At 43.5% G+C, this 20,342-nt stretch overlaps 1 protein-coding gene across 1 annotated transcript in view; it reads right to left on the bottom strand.

Moving 5' to 3' along the window:
* Positions 1-20,342, bottom strand: part of dnah7 (dynein, axonemal, heavy chain 7) — a 438,937-nt gene that overhangs the window by 292,947 nt on the left and 125,648 nt on the right. The window contains exons 17-18 of the mRNA XM_080198799.1: positions 16,120-16,805; positions 7,911-8,097 (exon numbers count right to left, since the gene is read on the bottom strand). Coding sequence (XP_080054925.1) covers positions 7,911-8,097; positions 16,120-16,805 — 873 coding nt within the window. The remainder of the gene's footprint in view (positions 1-7,910; positions 8,098-16,119; positions 16,806-20,342) is intronic.

Here is a 20,342-nt window from a genome sequence, read left to right as displayed (position 1 = left end):
ATTGTTCATGTGGGGACACATGACATAGGGAGGTTAAGGGAAGGGGATATTAAGCAGAGATTTATGGAGTTGGGGTGGAAACTAAAGGCCAAGACTGATAGAGTGGTTATCTCCGGACTCTTGCCTGTGCCACGAGATAGTTTAGAGAGGAATAGAGAAAGGGAAAGTTTGAACTTGTGGCTGAGAGGATGGTGCAGGAGGGAGGGGTTCAGGTACTTAAGCAATTGGGGCTCGTTCTGGGGAAGGTGGGACCTCTATAAGAGGGATGGTCTACACCTGAATCAGAAGGGGACCAATATCCTGGGGGGTAAGTTTGCTAGGGCTATGCAGGGAAGTTTAAACTGATTCGGAGGGGGGGAGGGATCCTGAGTAGAGGGGTTGAAAGTGAGGGGTGCATGGATGAGGACTGCAATGCATGGCATCGCAGGGGTGGGGTGGAGCAGGGTTTGAAATGTGTATACTTCAATGCGAGGAGTATTCGCAATAAAGTGGGTGAACTTGCAGCGTGGATCAGTACCTGGGACTTCGATGTTGTGGCCATTTCAGAGACATGGATAGAGCAGGGGCAGGAATGGATGCTGCAGGTCCCGGGGTTTAAATGTTTTAGTCGAAGTAGAGAAGGAGGTAGAAGGGGGGGAGGGGTAGCATTATTGGTCAGGGATTGTATTACAGTGTCAGAGAGGAGGTTTGATGAGGACTTGTCTGTTGAGGTAGTATGGGCGGAGATTAGAAATAGGAGAGGAGAGGTCACCCTGTTGGGAGTCTTTTATAGACCTCCTAAAAGTTCTAGAGAGGTTGAGGAAAGGATTGCGGAGACGATCCTGGTTAGGAGTGAAAGTAATAGGGTAATTGTTATGGGGGATTTTAACTTTACTAATATTGATTGGAATTGTTATAGCTCTAGCTCGTTAGAGGGGTCAGTTTTTGTGCAAAGTGTGCAGGAAGGTTTTTTGACTCAGTATGTAGATAGCCTCACCTCTAGTTGGCCTATGTTGGATTTGGTGCTGGGAAATGAGCCAGATCAGGTGTTGGATTTGGAAGTTGGTGTGCATTTTGGTGATAGTGACCACAATTCGGTTACGTTCACCTTAGTGATGGAAAGGGATAGGCATGAAACTCGGGCCAGTGGTTTTAGCTGGGGGAAGGGTAATTATGAGGCTATTAGGAGAGAATTGGGAAACATAGGTTGGACTAGGAGATTACAGGGATTGGGAACGTCCGAAATGTGGAGTTTTTTCAAGGAGCAGCTACTGCGAGTCTGTGATAGGTATGTCCCTGTCAAGCAAGGTGGAATTGGTAAGGCTAGGGAACCGTGGTGCACCAAAAAAGTTGATTCGTTGGTTAAAAAGAAAAAGGAGGCTTATGTTCGGATGAGACGTGAGCACTCGGATAGTGCACTAGAGAGCTTTAGATTGGCTAGGAGGGAGTTGAAGAGCGAGCTAAGAAGGGCTAAAAGAGGACATGAGAAGACTTTGGCTGATAGGGTTAAGGAGAATCCTAAGGCGTTCTATAGGTATGTCAAGAACAGAAGGTTGGTTAGGGCAAGGTTAGGGCCAGTTATAGACGGCAGAGGGAAGTTATGTGTGGAACCGGAGGAGATTGGTGAAGCATTGAACCAATATTTCTCTTCGGTGTTCACGCAGGGGGACATGGATATAGCTGAGGGGGACACTGGGTTGCAGGGGAGTAGAATTGACAGTGTTACAGTTGATAAGGAGGATGCGCTGGATATTCTGGAGGGTCTGAAAATAGATAAGTCCCCTGGTCCGGATGGGATTTACCCCAGGATTCTCTGGGAGGCAAGAGAAGTGATTGCAGAGCCTCTGGCTCTGATCTTCAGGTCGTCGTTGGCCTCTGGTATAGTACCAGATGATTGGAGGTTAGCGAATGTTGTCCCATTGTTTAAGAAGGGGAACAGAGACTTCCCCGGGAATTATAGACCGGTGAGTCTCACTTCTGTTGTGGGCAAGGTTTTGGAAAAAATTATTAGGGATAGAATTTATAGTTATTTGGAGAGTAATAAATTGATTGGAGATAGTCAGCATGGTTTTGTGGCGGGTAGGTCGTGCCTTACTAACCTTATTGAGTTTTTTGAGAAAGTGACCAAAGAGGTGGATGGGGGTAAGGCAGTGGACGTGGTGTATATGGATTTTAGTAAGGCGTTTGATAAGGTTCACCATGGTAGGCTTCTGCACAAAATGCAGATGTATGGGATTGGGGGTGATCTAGGGAACTGGATTAGGAATTGGCTAGCGGATAGGAGACAGAGGGTAGTGGTTGACGGTAAATATTCATCATGGAGTTCGGTTACAAGTGGTGTGCCTCAGGGATCTGTGTTGGGGCCACTGCTGTTTGTGATTTTTATTAATGATCTGGATGAGGGTATAGTTGGGTGGATCAGTAAATTTGCTGATGACACCAAAGTCGGAGGTGTGGTAGATAGTGAGGAAGGGTGTCATAGTTTGCAGGAAGACTTAGACAGGTTGCAGAGCTGGGCCGAGAGGTGGCGGATGGAGTTTAATGCAGAGAAATGTGAGGTAATTCACTTTGGTAGGAATAACAGATGTGTTGAGTATAGGGCTAACGGGAGGACTTTGAATAGTGTGGAGGAGCAGAGGGATCTAGGTGTATGTGTACATAGATCCCTGAAAGTTGGGAATCAAGTAGATAAGGTTGTTAAGAAGGCATACAGTGTCTTGGCGTTTATTGGTAGGGGGATTGAATTTAGGAGTCGTAGCGTTATGTTGCAACTGTACACAACTCTGGTGCGGCCGCACTTGGAGTATTGTGTGCAGTTCTGGTCCCCACATTACAGGAAGGATGTGGAGGCTTTGGAGAGGGTGCAGAGGAGGTTTACCAGGATGTTGCCTGGTATGGAGGGGAGATCCTATGAGGAGAGGCTGAGGGATTTGGGGTTGTTTTCGCTGGAAAGAAGGCGGCTAAGAGGGGATCTTATTGAAACATATAAGATGATTAGAGGTTTAGATAGGGTGGATAGTGATAGCCTTTTTCCTCTGATGGAAAAATCTAGCACGAGGGGGCATGGCTTTAAACTAAGGGGGGGTAGTTATAGGACAGATGTCAGGGGTAGGTTCTTTACCCAGAGGGTGGTGAGGGATTGGAATGCCCTGCCTGCTGCAGTTGTAAATGCGCCTAGTTTGGGGGCGTTTAAGAGGTCTGTGGACAGGTTTATGGACGAAAAGGGATTGGTTTAGGTTAGTGGGTCATTGTTGTTTTTTTTTAAACTGGTCGGCGCAACATCGTGGGCCGAAGGGCCTGTTCTGCGCTGTAATGTTCTATGTTCTATGTTCTAAAACATATTCTTTAGCCAAGGTTGAGAACTCCAATCTACAGAATATTGCAGAAACTGGAACTCTGAAAACAGAACATGCTTGAAATTCACTGCAAGTCAGACTACATTTGTGGAGAGACAAACAAAGTTAATAGGAGCTAATTTTAATCTGCCAAAATAAGTGTGTTGGTGTTGCATGAAATGTAAAAACTTGAAACATCTCAAATCCAACCCCAACCTGTTTCCAATCCACACCAGGCTATATGCATGTTCAACAGCTGAAGAAGCATGTCATAGACACAACTAAGCAGTCCTATAACCAACAAATCAGATCAAAGCTCTACAATTCTGCCACATGGAGTTGTGATTGGTGGTGGACAATTAAACAACAAACTAGGAGGAGGTTCCAAAGACACCCGCATCCTCAATAATGAGGAAGTACAATCAGTGCACTTGAGTGCAAAAAATAAGGCTGAAGTATTTTCAACCATTTCCAGACAGCTGTGCCTGTTGGATCATTCATCACAGCCTCCTTTTGAGGTCCGAATCATCATACACACCCATTTTCAGTTAATTCACTCCACATGATATCAAGAAATGGCTAAAGGAATAAGATACATCTAAAGCTGGAGGCCCAACAATATCTTAGCTGTAGTAGCAAAGAATTGTGTTCCAGAAATAGTTGCACACCTCGCCAAACTGTTCTAGTACAGCTACAGTACAGGAAATCTATCTGACCAAATGGAAAATTACCAAGATATATCCTGTGCATAAAAAACAGGAAAAATCTAGTCTGGCATCAGTTTACTGTCAATCATCAGGCCCTTGCTCAATAATAACCTGCTTTCAAATGTTCAGCTTGGATTCCACCAGATACACTTATTTCCAGATCTTGTTACAGCCTTGGTTCAACTATGGACAAAAGAGCTGCATTGCAATCAGCGTTTGGCTATTGTGTTATTAAGGAACCTCAGCAAAATTGAAATCAACTGGAATCAGGTGGAAATCTTTCCATGGTTGAAGAAATACCAAGCACAAAAAAAGATTGTTGGAAACCAATCACCACAGCCCCAGGACATCTTTGCAGAATTTCTTCACGGTTGTAGCCTAGGTCCATCGACCTTCAATTGCTTCAGCACTGGATTTCCCTTCATCATAGGATTAAAAGCAGGGATATTTACTGATTGCACAGTGTTCAATAACATTCGCAACTGCTAAGATACTGAAGCAAACCAGGCCACCATACAGCAAGACCTGAAAATCATACAGGCTTGGGCTGATAAATGGCAAGTAACATTCAAGTCACTCAAGTGTCAGACAATGACAGTTGTTACTGTACTATTGGGGGCCATTAATGTTTAAAGATAAATCAGAACATCCATTGATTACCAACAGAACTAGTACACAAGGGGTGGAATTCTCCCAAAAGCCAACTATTTATTATCATGGCAAGAAAACAAGAGCAATCCAAGCTAGTCTCTCAGGCACACTCCGCAGTGCAGTCGCATTTTTGAGAATGGTGAGTTGCATTCCGGTACTGGGAGGGGTCAGGGCCTAAACATGCTAATGAGTCTGGCTTCAGAGTACTCAGGTGCCATTTCGCAAGGGTGCCCGATCTCACAGTGTACTGGGAGACCCTTCCCACTTATCAGCGGCATATTCCCCATCCCCTCTCCAACATGTGTTGCCAGCAACGAGGTATCATGGCCCAATTACTGACTTCCCATTAGGACCCTGACATGCCCCTCCATCCTGACATAATTCACCCCTGTTTGGCCCAGCTGCATGGACCTCCATCATAGCTCCCCTGCATATCTCCCCTATCATAGCCTCTACGTAGGCTCCATCCCCTTGACAGTTCCCAACTGGCACTGCTAGAGTGCCTAGTGACCACTGCCAGAGCGCTTGGTGGCCACTGTTGGTGTGCCAGGTGGTCACTGTCCTCTGTGATCTTCTCAGGCGATTTTATTTTAGCAGGATCGGATTTGTGCCGAAAATGGGTGCGACGAGCATTTTCACTGTTTTTCCATATCTTTACATATCATTAGCAAGTTCAGGATGACACTTTTCCCCCCTCCCTGTATGCTACCTCCTCTCTGGTGTGATGCCACATTGGCATCATTTCCAGCTGCTCCATAAAAGTCTGGGTATGGCACAGCAGTAGTGAAGGGGAAGGGAATGGGGGGCACCCAGGCACTGCAAAGTTGCTGCGTGATGTACAGGTCGGGGGTCTGCTGACACCAGCCGATGGTGAGTGCATAGCCCAGGCTGCAGACAGACCCCAGAGGGGTGCCATATGAGGTCCACTAACCCCATGGGAATGGGGAGGCGGAGACCCAGGGTCAACAGAACGCACAGGTCCTTTGAGGGCATGTCAAAAGCCATATGCCAGCATCGGCTCAGACTAAATAAGGAGACAGTGCAGCACCTTTGTCAGGACGTTGGAAACATGATACCTCATGGGACAGGAGAACACCCACTCCTGGTGGAAATGAATGCAGACCTCAACTTCTATGCCATCGGCTCCTCCCAGGCATCCAGTGAACAGATCTGTGGCATATCACAGACATCAATCCACAAGTGCATCCGCCAGATCACGTATCTCTGGTCTGGCTATTGCACATACTTTGAAATTGACCAGGCCCAACAGTTAGCCTCGGCTGGCATGCCCCATGTGCAGAGGGTTGTGGATGGCACACACGTCACCCTATCATTCCCATTAGGTCAGAGACTGCACTTCATTAATTGAAAGAGTTTCTATTCTCTCAATGTATAGATTGTGTGCGATCACAAGCTCAAGATCCTACATGTGTATGCACACCACCCGGGAAGCATGCACAACAGTTACATCATTCATAGTTTGGACATCCCTGAGCTCTCCAAGAACCAGCTCAGGCAACTAGGATGGTTGGTGGGGAACAAGGGATACTTGCTAAGATCATGGTTGATGACACCAGTGCAGAGGCCCTAGACCAAGGCAGACACCCGCTACAGTGCGACCTGGTCCATTATTGAGAGGTGCATTGGGTCATAAAGAAGCAGTTCTGATGCATGGACTGCTTAGAGAATGCCCTCCAATACACCCTCATGAGGGTCTCCTGCATCATCATTGTCTGCTGTGGGCTAAACAACCTGACGCAGCAGTGGGAAAACTTCCTGGAGAAGGAAGAGGAGCAAGAGGATGATGAGCCACACCTGGAGGCTGTGGAGGAGGAAGCGAAGGAGGACTGGAGGATGGAGGACAGGCATCAACGGCAAGAGCCCAGCAGTGCAGACTGGCAAGGGAGGCACTCATTGCAGCCTGGTTCACATTGTAGCTGTCGTGCAGTCTGGTGGCTGCAGTCCCCACCCACCCACTGCACCCTGGAGACATTGCACCTCCCAACATCTCCAAACTTCCCCCAACCCCCACCAAATTTCCTATCCCCCACCCCTCCAATAGGTCCAAGGTGATGGGCCTGGGTTGACCATGCTAGCAGGTTTTTGGTCCAAGCTGGAAGGTGATGATGATGCACTATGAGGCACAATGTGATGCTGCCCTAATGCCACACAAGTCTGACTCCTACCTATTCGCCAACTACACACTGGTGGCTGGGCCCATGTATGAATAAGGGCTGTGGGCATGAGCACGTGGGACAACGGGCCAGGGAGTTGGTGGGGAGAGTGGTGGGGGCTGAGAAGCCAGGGATTTCCACGAGGGCAGCCATTCCAATGGGGTGAAGGCCACATCCGTGGGAGAGATGTAAACTAATCTCCCAGCATACTAGGATTGTGCATGCACAATGACACTCTAAGCACTCTGCTGCTGGCCTCTCTGGCGGGATTAGGCTCTGTATCCCCCTCGCTCCCATTCTGATGCCATAATCAGAGTACCGTAAGCTCACTGAAAAAGCAGGCAAGAAAACCTCCTGTTTCCTCACCCACTTGACACATAGAATTTTTTTGGAAAATTCCGTCCTTCAGCTGTAAAGACAATAAAAACATAATTTCTCCAAAATTGCAGGATGTTTTACAGTGAATATCTGAGCTGGTGCCTGATGTATTCAGCTAAAGTAGTAGTAATGATTCTTACTATTAACTAGCAGTTCTGGATTAAAATAATGAAAATAAGCAGCATCTCTAGTCTTGATCGCTATCCATCAACCACTGGAAATATATGAATGAGGATATCAGATAAGGATACATTCAAAGTTAATGGTGAAAATCCTCAGTTTCACGAGCAGCCAGTATGAGGCTTAGATTTTAATAACAACTCCTTAGACAAGGTGTCAAAGAGTTATCAATGAACATAGAGCATAACAAGAGTTCTACACCTTGTGAAGAGCATGGGAGGAATGAAAATCGGTGGGGAAATGGGCGAAGAAAGTAATTGTAGTGTTGGATTATTGATATGATTACATTGTAACAAATCCTGAAGTTCGAAGACTTGCAGTTTTGAATAACTCAATAGGATTGCACTGGCAAAAGAACATGTATCATACACCAATGATAATTTTTATTACAAAATAAAATGAGTCATAATGCAACAGGCCAACAAATACAGGCTTTGCAATCCAACTAGTTATCAATTACTTGGGTGATATTATTATAACCAACATTCAGTAATTCTTTAACTTACCATGATAACTATTTTCATAAGTTCTTTCCAAGTCTTATCTACAGTAGTAAATCGCCTTCCCTCTTCAGGCATCTGGGCCATGATATCAGGAGAGCTGAAAATAGGTTCCAAGTATAGCCAGGTTGCCTGTACTTTTAAACATTCATCCATGATTTCCTGCAGCAGCAGCAGTTTACTTTCCCAGGCCCTGTGTTATACAAAACATAGATTTGAACTTGCATTAATGTTTGAGTATCTTATTTACCAACTGCAGACCTATTTTTCTTGCTTTCTGATGTTTGCATAGCAAGACCACATGTCGGGTACAAACATAAAACAAAATAGTGAAATGTTCTACAAGCGCATAAATTTTTTCAAAAAAGGAAAAATGGAAATAAGGCCATAAAGGATGGACAAGATAAATTCACAAATAGCAATTGTGAAATAGCAGGACTATCAAATAATTACTTGGCTTCAGGGAGAAAAGTCAGGTTGACTTAAGGTAGGTTCCCCAACTGCGAAGATGTGAACAATGGGAAAATCTTCTGACAACTGGAAGATCCTGCCAGTGGCCAACAGCGAAGGAAAGGAGAGGATGCAGAATATAGTATTACAGTCATAGCTAGGGTGTAGAGAAAGATCAACTTAATATAAGGCAGGTCCATTCAAAAGTCTGATGGCAGCAGGGAAGGAGCTGTTCCTGAATCGGTTGGTACATGATCTGAGATTTTTGTATCTTTGAAAATAAAAAAGTAGGGAAATGTTAAATAAACCATTCAAATTCAAAAAGGATATAATGCTTATTTAATCCAAATAGGCTGCACCCACATATTTTAAAAGAATCTAGGAAAAAGATAGTACAGGCAATATTGTTATTTCTCCTCCCATACCTCGTAGTGCCTAAGGCAGGTTTCTATCTGTTCCCATGGTGAAGTTTCTCCTGAACAGGTCACTCGCCTGTCGCCAGAGGCTTATAGTTTGATGGGCACAAGTCCACATCAAGCTTGTTTAAAAGGCCCACCTTGATATTGTGTGACCTTGTCCCAGCGGGACAAAAACAAGAAGGCCCTCCAGCCCTCAGCCTCACAACCTCCAAACATTCCCCATGTCCCATGCATGCCACCTCACGCCCTCAGGCCTATGACCCCTATGTCAAGATCTGCCTTTCCACCCAACCCTAGTCCCCTTATGTCTCCTTTGCCAAGCTGTTCCCCTTCACCCACCTTTTACATCCCTCATGGGCATAATCATAGAATTAGAGTCTCTACAATGCTGACGCAGACCATTCAGCCCATCGATCCTGCACCGACTCTCCATCAGAGCATCCCACCCAGACCCTAACTCTATAACTCCACGTATTTACTCTGCTAATCCCCCTAACCTACACATCATGCGACATAAGGAGCAATTTAGCATGGCCAATCAACATAACCTGCACATCTTTGGACAAAGGGGCATGACAGAATTAGAGAGTAGATGGAAGTGTGGAACTTGACATGGGGGGATAAAGTAATATTGTGGGTGGGTGGAATGGTTAATCTTGGCATGGAGACATGAACTTTTGAACTTACATTTTAAAAGTTCCCCTATGTACCTTTGGATTCAAACTCCTCTAACGGGCTATGAGCAGTGATTCCATAAAAATTGCCTATCTCCTCAATGGAGCCAGCCAGGTCAAATGCGCTGAATGTGGTCTGACAGGAAACAGCCCAGATCATTTAAAGGCACTCTCAAAAATCACATAGCCCAGGAATATGTCAAGAATCCCAAAATCAGGCCATTTTAAAAGGCACCAAGTCAACCCAACTTGGTAAAAACCCAGGTGAATAGCAAAAAATAATGTAATATATTTAGATTGCCAAAAGGCTTCAATAAAGTGCCATATCATTGACTAATGAATAAGATTAGAGAAGATGGAGACAAGTCAGATGCACTGTCGATAAAGGGGAACCACTGAATGTACTGTAATTACGTATCCATAAGACATCTGATGAAGTGCCACAACAAAGTTATTATGGAAAATAAAGACTCATGGTGTCGGGGGGGATATATTGCCATGGATAGAAGATTGGCCAGTTAGCAGGAAAATGAGTTGGTATAAAGGCTGAGAAAGATACATTTTTGATCAGTAAGGGAATCAAGGGTTCCAGGGAAAGAGTAGGAAAATGAACATGAGGAATATCAGATCAACGATGATCCTACTGAATGGTGGAGCAGGCTCAAGGGACTGAATGACCTACTCCTGTTTCTAATCCTTTTCAGCTTATAAACGGTTCCTCTTTTGGTTGGCAGGATGTAATGAGCAGTGTGTCACAAAGATCAGAACTGGGACCTTAACTTATAACAATTAATATGAGTGACTTGGATGAAGGGACCAAAGGTACTGTTGTGAAATTTGCTGATGACACAAAGATAGTTAGGAAAATAAATTTGTGAAGAGAACATTAAGAGGCTACAAAGGGACATAGCAAGGTTAAGTGAATGGACAATGTTTTGGCATATGGTGTATAATATGGGAAACTGTGAAATGGTCCATTTTGGCAGAAAAAAATAAAATTATCTAAATAGCGTGAGATTGCAAAGCTCTGACTTCCAGAGAGATCAGGGTGTCCTAGTACATGAATCACAAAAGGCTAGTATACAGGTACAGCAAGTAATTGGGAAAGCTAAATACAATGTTCTTGTTTATTGTGAGGGGAGTTGATTATAAAAGTAGGGAAGTTATGCTTCAATTGTACAGCGCACTGGTGAGAAACCGCAGGTAGAACATTACAAGAAAAGTTCTAAGGCCGAAATTTTATCAGCCCACCCCCACAGGAATCAAAGTGGGCAAGAGGCAGACAATGGAAAGGTCTGTTGACCTCAGGTTTTTTTTGCAGATTCAGGATGAGCAAGGCCATAAAATCCTGTCCTAAATGTTCAGCTAGCAACAAAAATGGGAGAATTGCAGATTCATTTTTGGGTGCATTTTTACACCCAACCTTGTGTATATAGTGCCTCATAAAATGGGCTAGACTGTTTCTAGATCCTACAGGCAGTGGGTGGGGTTTACTTCTCCAGCTAGCATTAGAGGGAGTTGTTGCACATGTGCAAGTCTCTGTGTCTGCACATGCAAAATTCCAAACGCAGAGGCCTGGCAGAGAGAGAGAAGGGGAGTTGTCAGGCCTCTGTTGCTGAGGCTAGCCTGAACCAACCCCAACCCCTGCAAATGTGGGGGCCTGTGGCCATTTGCGAGCCCCACGCCGCTCCCCTGCCGTCCAGACTGATCACAGCCCTCACCTTCCCCCCACCAATCACAATGCAGGGCAGTGGACCCCAATTCCACATCCCCCACCCCCATCGATCACAACTGCAGGGTGTGCAGCAGCTGCACACCCCCATACAATCGGGCCACCTCAGCTTGGCCCTGCCTGCTCCAGGTCCTGTCCCCATATGACCCACCTCTCCAGGCCACATCCCTCCAGGCCCCACTCACCATAGGCCCTGCCCTCTTCAGGCCCTGCCCACCAGTGGGCAGTGCCAAGGTTCCTGGAGGGCATTGCCAAGGTGCTAGGCTCGCACTATCAACCGGGCAGGGCCCAAGAGGCACCATCCTTGCCCTCTGCCTCCCCAGGGGGGGCCTCAACATCCTCCAGTCCTACTGGGGAGGGCAAAACAACTGTTCCTTGTTCACAGGGAGCTGGTGTTTTCCTCGCCGGAGAGAACCTCTCCCAGCGAGGCCACAAAGGATAGTGAGCCCAGGCAATCGAGTGCCAGACTAACTAACACCATTCAGGCAGAGCTAAATAGATTCTTGATTATTAAGTGGGTAGAAGGTTTTTGGGGGTAGGCAGGAATATGGAGTTGAGGTTACAATCAGATCAGCCATGATCTTATTGAATGGCAAAGAAGGCTCAAAAGATGGATGGCTTACTTCTGCTCCTAATTTTTGTAGAAACATAGAACATACATAGCAATCCTACAGTGCATAAAGAGGCCATTTGGCCCATTGAGTCTGCACCAACCATAATCCCATCCAGGCCCTACCCCCAAATATTTACCCGCTAATCCCTCTAATCTACACTTGTCAGGACACTAAGGGCAGTTTTTTTTAGCATGGCCAATCAACCTAACCCGCACATCTTTGGACTGTGGGACAAAACCGAAGCACCCGGAGGAAACTCACGCAGACATGAGGAGAATGTGCAAACACCACACAGACAGTGACCCGAGCAGGGAATCGAACCCAGGTTCCTGGAGCTGTGAAGCAGCAGTGCTAACTACTGTGCTACTCATTATGTTCACATCTGTGCCAGATAAATTAACAGCAAACACTGGAATGCAAGACTGTTATCAAATAATGTGTTACTTTTGAAGAGGCAATGGTTTGAGTACAATCAAGGTGCATCCCCACAAGGAGGAAAGGTTGGACAACTGATGTCAAAGTTCTGAATGACAAAACAGGTAAAGAGTAAGATGAAGCAAAAAAATGTGGGACAGGTGCTGGGTTATTAACATAAGTAAGAATTAGATAAGGTTGAACAGGGGTTGAGCCCATATTCAGAATTTTGAAGAATCAGCGATAATCTTATTGAAGCATGTAACATTTTGAGGTGGATTGTCAAACTGAAAATGACCCTGTTTTCCTGACTCTTTGGGCGGGATTTCCTGGTGAAGGAATCTAAAACTAGGAGGCAAATTTCAGAATAAGTGATCGCCCATTTAAGATGCAGATAATCAGGAACTTATCTCTCAAAGGATTGTGAATCTTTAGAATGCTTGAACTTAGAAAGCTGTTGACACCAAATCATTGAATATCAAGGGAAGTCAAGAGTTATGAAGAATAGGCAGTTAAGTGGAGTTCAAGTCATGGTCAAATCAGACATGATCTTATTCAATATTCAATTTGAGGGCGGCAAGTGGCACAGTGGTTAGTGCTGCTGCCTCACAGCGCCAGGGACCTGGGTTCAATTCTGGCCTTGGGTCACTATTTGTTTGGACTCTGCACATTCTCCCCATATCTGGATGGGTTTCTTCTGGGTGCTCCAGATTCCTCCCACAGTCCAAAGCTGTGCGGGTTAGGTTGATTGGCCATGCTAAATTGACCCTAGGTTAGGGGATTAGCAGGATAGATGTGTGGAGATATGGGAATAGGGCCTGGACGGGATTGTGATCAGTGTAGACTTGATGGGCCGGATGGCCTTCTTTTGCACTGTAGGGATTTTATGAATAGCAGAGCAGGCCTGAGGGGCAATATGGCCAACTCCTGCTCCCACTTACATTTTTATTTTCAAAAAAAGAGTGCAAAAATAAATCTAGCAAATAACTAAGTCAGTTTCAGCCAAATTGTGGAAAAGATTTTAGAAATATAATTTGGGATAAAATTGTCATTAGATAGTGTGCATCAATTAAGGAAAGACTGAATGGAGTTGTCAAAGGCAAACCTTTTTGAAGGATTTTGCAGGGACTACTCCTTCATGACTCCCTGATCCATTCCTCCATCACCTCTAACTCTTCATGCCCTTCCCACTGCATCTTCTTATGCAATCACAGAAGGTGCAACACCTGCTCCTTTACCTCCTCCTCCTCAATGTCTAAGGACCCAAACACTCTTTTCAAAAGAGGCAGCATTTCACTTGCGCCTCCTTCAATTTAGTCTCCTGCATTCACTGCTCCCAATGCAGTCTCCTCCACAATGGAGACTGGGTGACCATTTTACACCTTCTCTCCGTCCACAAGCATGACCCCAACCTTCCAGTCACTTGTTAATTCAACTTTGCATCCTGCTCTCATGCCCACATGTCCAGGCTTGTTGCAATGCTCCAGTGATGCCCAATATAAACTGGAAGAATAATATCTCATCTTCTGATTTTTACCATCTCAGCTTTTTGTTTTTGTTTTGTGAATCCCTTGGTTTGCTCCAACACAACCCCACCCCTCCTCCACATGGACACCTGTTCCTCGCTGTTCAGTTTTGCTCGCACGCAATACTGATCTTTGTTCTCCTATTAACATATTCTACCACCTTACTTTTTGCCACTATTAGCACTTCTCAGTCATTAATGGCAACATTAACACCTCCTTGTCTTTTGTACATGACACCTTTGTCAATCTCTCGTTTGCTTCGACCTATATTCTGCCTCATCACCTCCATCTGCCTCTCCAACTGTATAATTCATTACACTTCAATTTTATAGAAGAGTGATATGGACTCAAAACATTAACTGTGTCTCTCCAAAGATGTTGCCGGACCTGCTGAGTTTATTCAGCATTTTCTGTTATTTCTGTATCCAGTTAACTTGATTTGAGTTTTTTATGAGAAAGGTTTTTAATGGAGGAGCAAAGACGGTAGAAGAGAGTAATGCACTTGATATGGTGTGTATGGATTTTCAAAACGCATTTGATCAAGTGCCAATGTAACAGGTTTGTTAGCAAATTTGAAGCCCAATGAATAAAACGGAAAGTGACAGCATGGATACAAAGGAGGCTGAATGACAGGAACCAGATTAATGGTGAACTCTAATTTTTGGATTGGTAGAAAATATAAAGTGGGGATTCCCAGGGATAAATACAAGTACCATCAGTTTTCTTGATCTAAATTAATGACCTATTCTTCGGTATACAGGGCACAATTTCAAAATTTGCAGGTGGCACAAAACTTGAAAAAAATACTTAACTGAGGAGATCAGAAACAATCCGTTACCACCATTTTACTAGAAATATTAACTAATTTGTCTGACATGCTCATCTCTAGGTCATCTTCTTCTGCTATTGCATCACAAAATTGGAATTGGTTTGATGTACAAGAGCAACTCAGACCATGGGGGGGAGTCTTCCAGCCATTCAAACCAACAGGGTTTTCTGATCCCACTGCAATGAATGGAGATTTGGCTGAGCACCAAATTGTCCGACTTCACTTGTTGCACCGGCAGGGATGAACAGCCGAAATACCAGCCCATATTTCATCTCATTCTTCAATTTAAAATTATATCTTTCTACTTCTCATTGAACCAAAATCTGTCTATTCTCTTTATGAAAGCTTCAATAGAAACCACATTCAGCACCACCAGGTAGCAGTCTTTTCTCTATATTTAAAGGTCTTAAATGTGAGATTAAGTTTCATGAACGTTGTTTATGATGTTGTTATTCAAAAATAAAGCCTCTCATGGTCTTAGGAGCATTCACAGTCAATGAAGTGTTTTTCAAATCCAGTCATTATTGTAATGTATAAAACATGTTAGCCAATTTGCACACAACAGGGTTCCAGAAACAGCAATGTGATAATGACCAGTTAATCTGTTTTATTGATGTTTGTTGATGGATAAATATTGGCCAGGATGTCGAGAGGAGCTTCCTCTGCTCCTCTTCGAATAATATCATGGAATCTTTTAAGTCCACCTGAGAAATCTAATGAGGGTTTGGAGGTAAACAAGAAGTAATTTTTTTAAAATCATAAAGCAAACTTTTGGGGCTAATGTAGAGAAATTATTTTTAAGGAACTAGGATCAGAGAACTAAAGTTTACAAAGTTAAGGCAACCTTATACTTAATGCAGTTTGAGTGTATGTTATTCTCACACTTAAGAGCTTTTAATATAGAGAAATGTGATTTTTATTGAAGCATACGTGAAGGAAATGCACAGATTTAGGTTCAATGGGAAGTAAAAAGATACAACTTTAAACCTTTATAGGAAGAACAAGATGAAATATGGTCTGAGCTGTTCTTGTACATCAATCCAATTCCAACTATGTGATGCAATAGTAGAAGAAAATGACCTAGAGCTGTCCATGTCAGAAAACTCTTTTGCATTGTAAGAGCTGTGCAATGTTCTCACCTAAAAATCTGAGATTTACAGCCCTGTAATTTCACAGATGTATGGCTCGCTTGAAATTAAATATAGAAGGATGCTAATAAATTAAAAAGCTTTAGTTTATCTTCCCCAACAAGCATTATTAAATTCATTGTTTTATGTTAAAGCAAAATACTGTTGATGCCAGAAATCTGAAATAAAAACAGCATTTGAAAGTGTAGGAACAAACTGATGAAAGATCTTCAACCTGAAAGTTTAAATCTACTTTCCTTTTCACATATGCTGCTAGATCTTCTGAGTTTTCAGCATTTTTGCTTTTACATTTGTTATTGTTATGTGTGTTCTCAAAACTGTTAAACATTTTGCAAAGATCCATAAGTAACTTTTGCAATTCTTGAATCTATCCTTTAAAATTCCATAAAGACAATGACAAAGTAAATACCTGATTTCTTTCTCGAATGGCTGTATATAAGGTGATCCACGCATTGTCTGGGTCTTTACAATGTGGTCATCTAGTAACATCTGGATATCATCCACAGCTGAGAGTATATAAGTTCCTGTTTCTCGATATGGATGGAGAACGAATTCCATTCCGTCCCACTCTTTCATCATTTTTTCCAAGGCTTTCTCCAGCGAATATTCTTTGCTAGCAGCCTCACTGATACCCTCAAATTGATCCAAAAAAGGTTCAAGATTCATAGTAAGAAACTTGGTAATAGTTGTTTCTTCAGAAGGCTTGAGTGGGAATCCCACAATGTCAGATAAGGCATCCCAGTGTCGATCGCGTAGACCAGGGTTGCATACAACATGAATAAGAGGAATGTGTTCTTTGAATTCTTCAACTTTTTTCCTAACCGTATTGGCAATTTTGAATGCATTTGGTGAGTCTGACAAAGTCCGTTCCAACTTGTATAGGCCACGCCAATAGTTCCCTACATCTGCTTCTACTTGATCTGGGTTGGCCTCAGAATATGGTCCCTCCATCCAAGCTTTATGCTTAGTGTTGAACTCTACTGTCACGTCATATAGCCTGAGGTATGGTTGAAGAACATCACTGGTCTGTTTACGCTGAGGATACTGAGATTCACTCCAACCAAATGCCAGCTCTTCTTGATTAATCTGATCAATCTAGCACCATGAAAAATGAATATTATTTAAATAACTTTAAAAAAAATTTTTATTGACTAAATGTAACATTAATAAGACAAGTATCTTGATTAAATATAACACAATCACAGATTCAACTTCAAGTATTACTTGTGAAGACTCATGTCTTTCAAGGTACTATATAATTAATTTTAGTCCAAGTACATATTCATTCTACCTTTCCACAATATGCGCATGAATTCAAAACTAAAGGTTTATTCACAATAGATTATTTCTGCACCTAACAATTTCTCTGAACTGAAGTAAAATGATCGATATGCAGTGCACATGTGAAGATGCAACGACAACAATTATCCTCTCTTGATACTTGGTCAAAATAAATGAGTTGTTCATTCGCAAGATTCTTGTTGCAGTAAAATACTCAAGTGTCAACCAATCAAAACTACTTAACCACTAGTGCTCTATAGTGCAAAATCTCCTTGCAAGAGCAAAACTTTAATAACATTTTTTCACAGTATATGACAAACTGAAACTTCTCAAACATCTGTTTTTAATATTAAAATTCAATATGCACCAACAGACTTCAAAAATTGAATGGGTTACAAACCAGAAGACAAACAACATTTATTCACAGAGGATAATATGAATCATCAGTTTCAAATGATATAAGGCATAGAAAATAAAAAAGAGAAGAAAAAGAGATTAGATTTTTCAAATGTAATTGCTTACTGAAGAGCTTCAGGTCATATTCTTCTGTTTGTGGAAGAATTTTTTATTATTATTTATGACCCCTGCAAGAAATGTGCAATTTTCAAACCGGAATGTTCTGAGGATGAGCAGGAACAGAAATAAAACAATCACATCATTGATATTTTTCAAAAAAAACTAAACAGCTACATAAATAGTATATATGATGATGGAGCATTTTGGAAATACAGAATTACCATACACAGTTATAGGGCATACAATTGTGTGGACATACAGTATGGGAATCACATTGTGTGGCAAATCAGTCTAATGAAAAAGCATGAGCAAGTGTTTGATGGAGAACTTAAGCACATGAGAAACAAAACTAAGAATAAGCTAAATGGCCCCTCAAGCCTTCTAGCCATTAAATAAGATCACATTAATTTTTAACCCAAAAGCACCTGCCCCCACCGCCCACCCCCTACCTTTCCTTGATTTGTTAGGAGTCCAAAAATCTATCAATGTTAGCCTTGAATATACTTAACCACCAGTATCCTCAGTCCTCTAAGTTAGCACATACCAAAGATTCACACTGTTTGAAATGAAAAATCCCCCCCCTCATTTCAGTCAACCTGTTCATTTAAAAGACATTATGTTCTCCAAATGTAATTGCTTACTGAATAGCTTCAGGCCATATTCTGTTTGTGGAAAAACAAAAGATTTTTTTTATTACAATTTATGACCCCAGCAGGAATGTGTAATTTTCAAACAGGCATGTTCTGAGGATACAATCCGATTAGCCATGTGCACAAGATCTACAGGCAGGGGACGAGCATGCCTGAAAATGACTGAGAACCAATGTAGAAGGAGACTGTGAATTTTTACGCTGAGATATGTGTGCCCTCGTCTGTGAAGAGCTCACTGACCTCATACCACTGATGGCCATGCTCTGCAACAGTAGCCAAGGTATTTGTGATGTTGAATTCCTTCCCTGCTGGATGCTTTCAAGACTCCACTGCGAACCTCTGTGTGCATCACCCTGTTGATAGATGCCTGCTTCACCAAAACTTCACACTTCTATCCAAAAAAGTGAAGTGTCATAAGATTGCATTTTCACACTCGTTCTGAAAAACAGGTCTGAAACTCTCCCGCTTTCTCACTCGTTCGGTACTGAGAATATTTTCCGTAAGATTGAATCCTAAGTCATAATGGGAAGATTGAACCCTAAGTCCTAATGGCAAGAAAAATGGGGTGAGCCACACTGGTCTATCAGCTGCAGTCTGCATCGCAATCTTTCAACACTCAGTGCAATGATAGAGCCTCCATATGAATCACGCCATTATGGAGGCTCCAGGTGTGTGGCTCACCCAAAGTTCCCTTCGCTGCACTCTGGTAAGCAGGGGGAGCTGCATTTAAATGCTGCCACTGCAGCCACAGTCAGTTTTGCAAGGAAGGTGACATCACATCATAGAGAGCAGCTCTGTGCTTAACTGAGGGAGAGCTGGAACAGCTGCTGGATACTGTAGAGGAGAGGTGGGCCATTTTCTTCCCCGAGATGGTCAGCGAACTAAGGGTCAGGCTGGCAATGCAGCCTGGGAAGCGATGGCAGTTGCAGTCAGTACGCACGCACTAACAAGGAGGGCTGGCATCCAGTGCCACAAGAAAACAAACAACCTCATTCATAGGGTGAATGTTCATCTCATCCTGGCATGAGACTCATCCTGATGAGTCTCACTCATCACGCCTGAATGTCCATGTCAATCCACTCCCTGGCACCTTGCGGTTTTCCAGCATCTGGCCCCCTAGAACCTCCAACCCCTCTGGCACCCCCTGTTGTAACGACGGTCCCGACATATGCCACATAATTGCTCCAACCTCTGACACCCCACGCTGTTCCAATCATCAGGCTTTCAATCCCCCTTTTTGTCCCTGCAATAGAAGATGGTCCATAAGAGGAGGAAGCGGGAGAAGACCAGTAATGGAGTTCCTGAGCTGTGTGTCATGACTTTATTGGAGGAGCATGCATTGGAGCTCTCAGGGGAGGCCAAAGAGAGCCATAACCAACAGCTAGGTCAACGTGTGCCATGGAGAGAGTTCTGTTCACAGACAGGGCATATAAAGACACAAACTCAATTTACAAAATAGTGGTTGGAATGCAAGTCTTTACAGGTAATCAAGTCTTAAAAGGTACAGACAACATGAGTGGAGAGAAGGTTAAGCACAGGTTAAAGAGATGTGTATTGTCTCCAGCCAAGACAGTTAGTGAGATTTTGCAAGCCTAGGCAAGTCATGGGGTTACAGATAGTGTGACATGAACCCAAGATCCCGGTTGAGGCCATCCTCATGTGTGCAGAACTTGGCTATCAGTCTCTGCTCAGCGTCTCTGCGTTGTGTGTCGTGAAGGCCGCCTTGGAGAACGCTTACCCCGATGGTCAGAGGCCAAATGCCCGTGTCCGCTGAAGTGTTCACCAACAGGAACAGCACACTCTTGTCTGGTGATTGTCAAGCAGTGTTCATTCATTCGTTGTCGTACAGTCTGCATGGTCTTCCCAATGTACCATGTCTCAGGGCATTCTTTCCTGCAGCGTATCAGGTAGACAACGTTGGCCGAGTTGCAAGAGTATGTACCGTATACCTGGTGGATGGTGTTTTCACATGAGATGATGTCATTCGTGTCGATCATCCAGCATGTCTTGCAGAGGTTGCAGTGGCAAGGTTGTATGGTGTCGTGGTCACTGTTCTCCTGAAGGCTGGGTAGTTTGCTGCGGACAATGGTCTGTTTGAGGTTGTGCGGTTGTTTGAAGGCAAGAAGTGCTGGTGTGGGGATGGCCTTGGCAAGATGTTTGTCTTCATCAATGACATGTTGAAGGT

Source organism: Carcharhinus amblyrhynchos, chromosome 11, assembly GCF_965287045.1.
Source record: "Carcharhinus amblyrhynchos chromosome 11, sCarAmb.v2.hapA, whole genome shotgun sequence".
NCBI lineage: Eukaryota > Metazoa > Chordata > Chondrichthyes > Carcharhiniformes > Carcharhinidae > Carcharhinus > Carcharhinus amblyrhynchos.
Note: the sequence above shows the minus strand (reverse complement) of the source record. Positions and strands in the feature narration are given on the sequence as shown.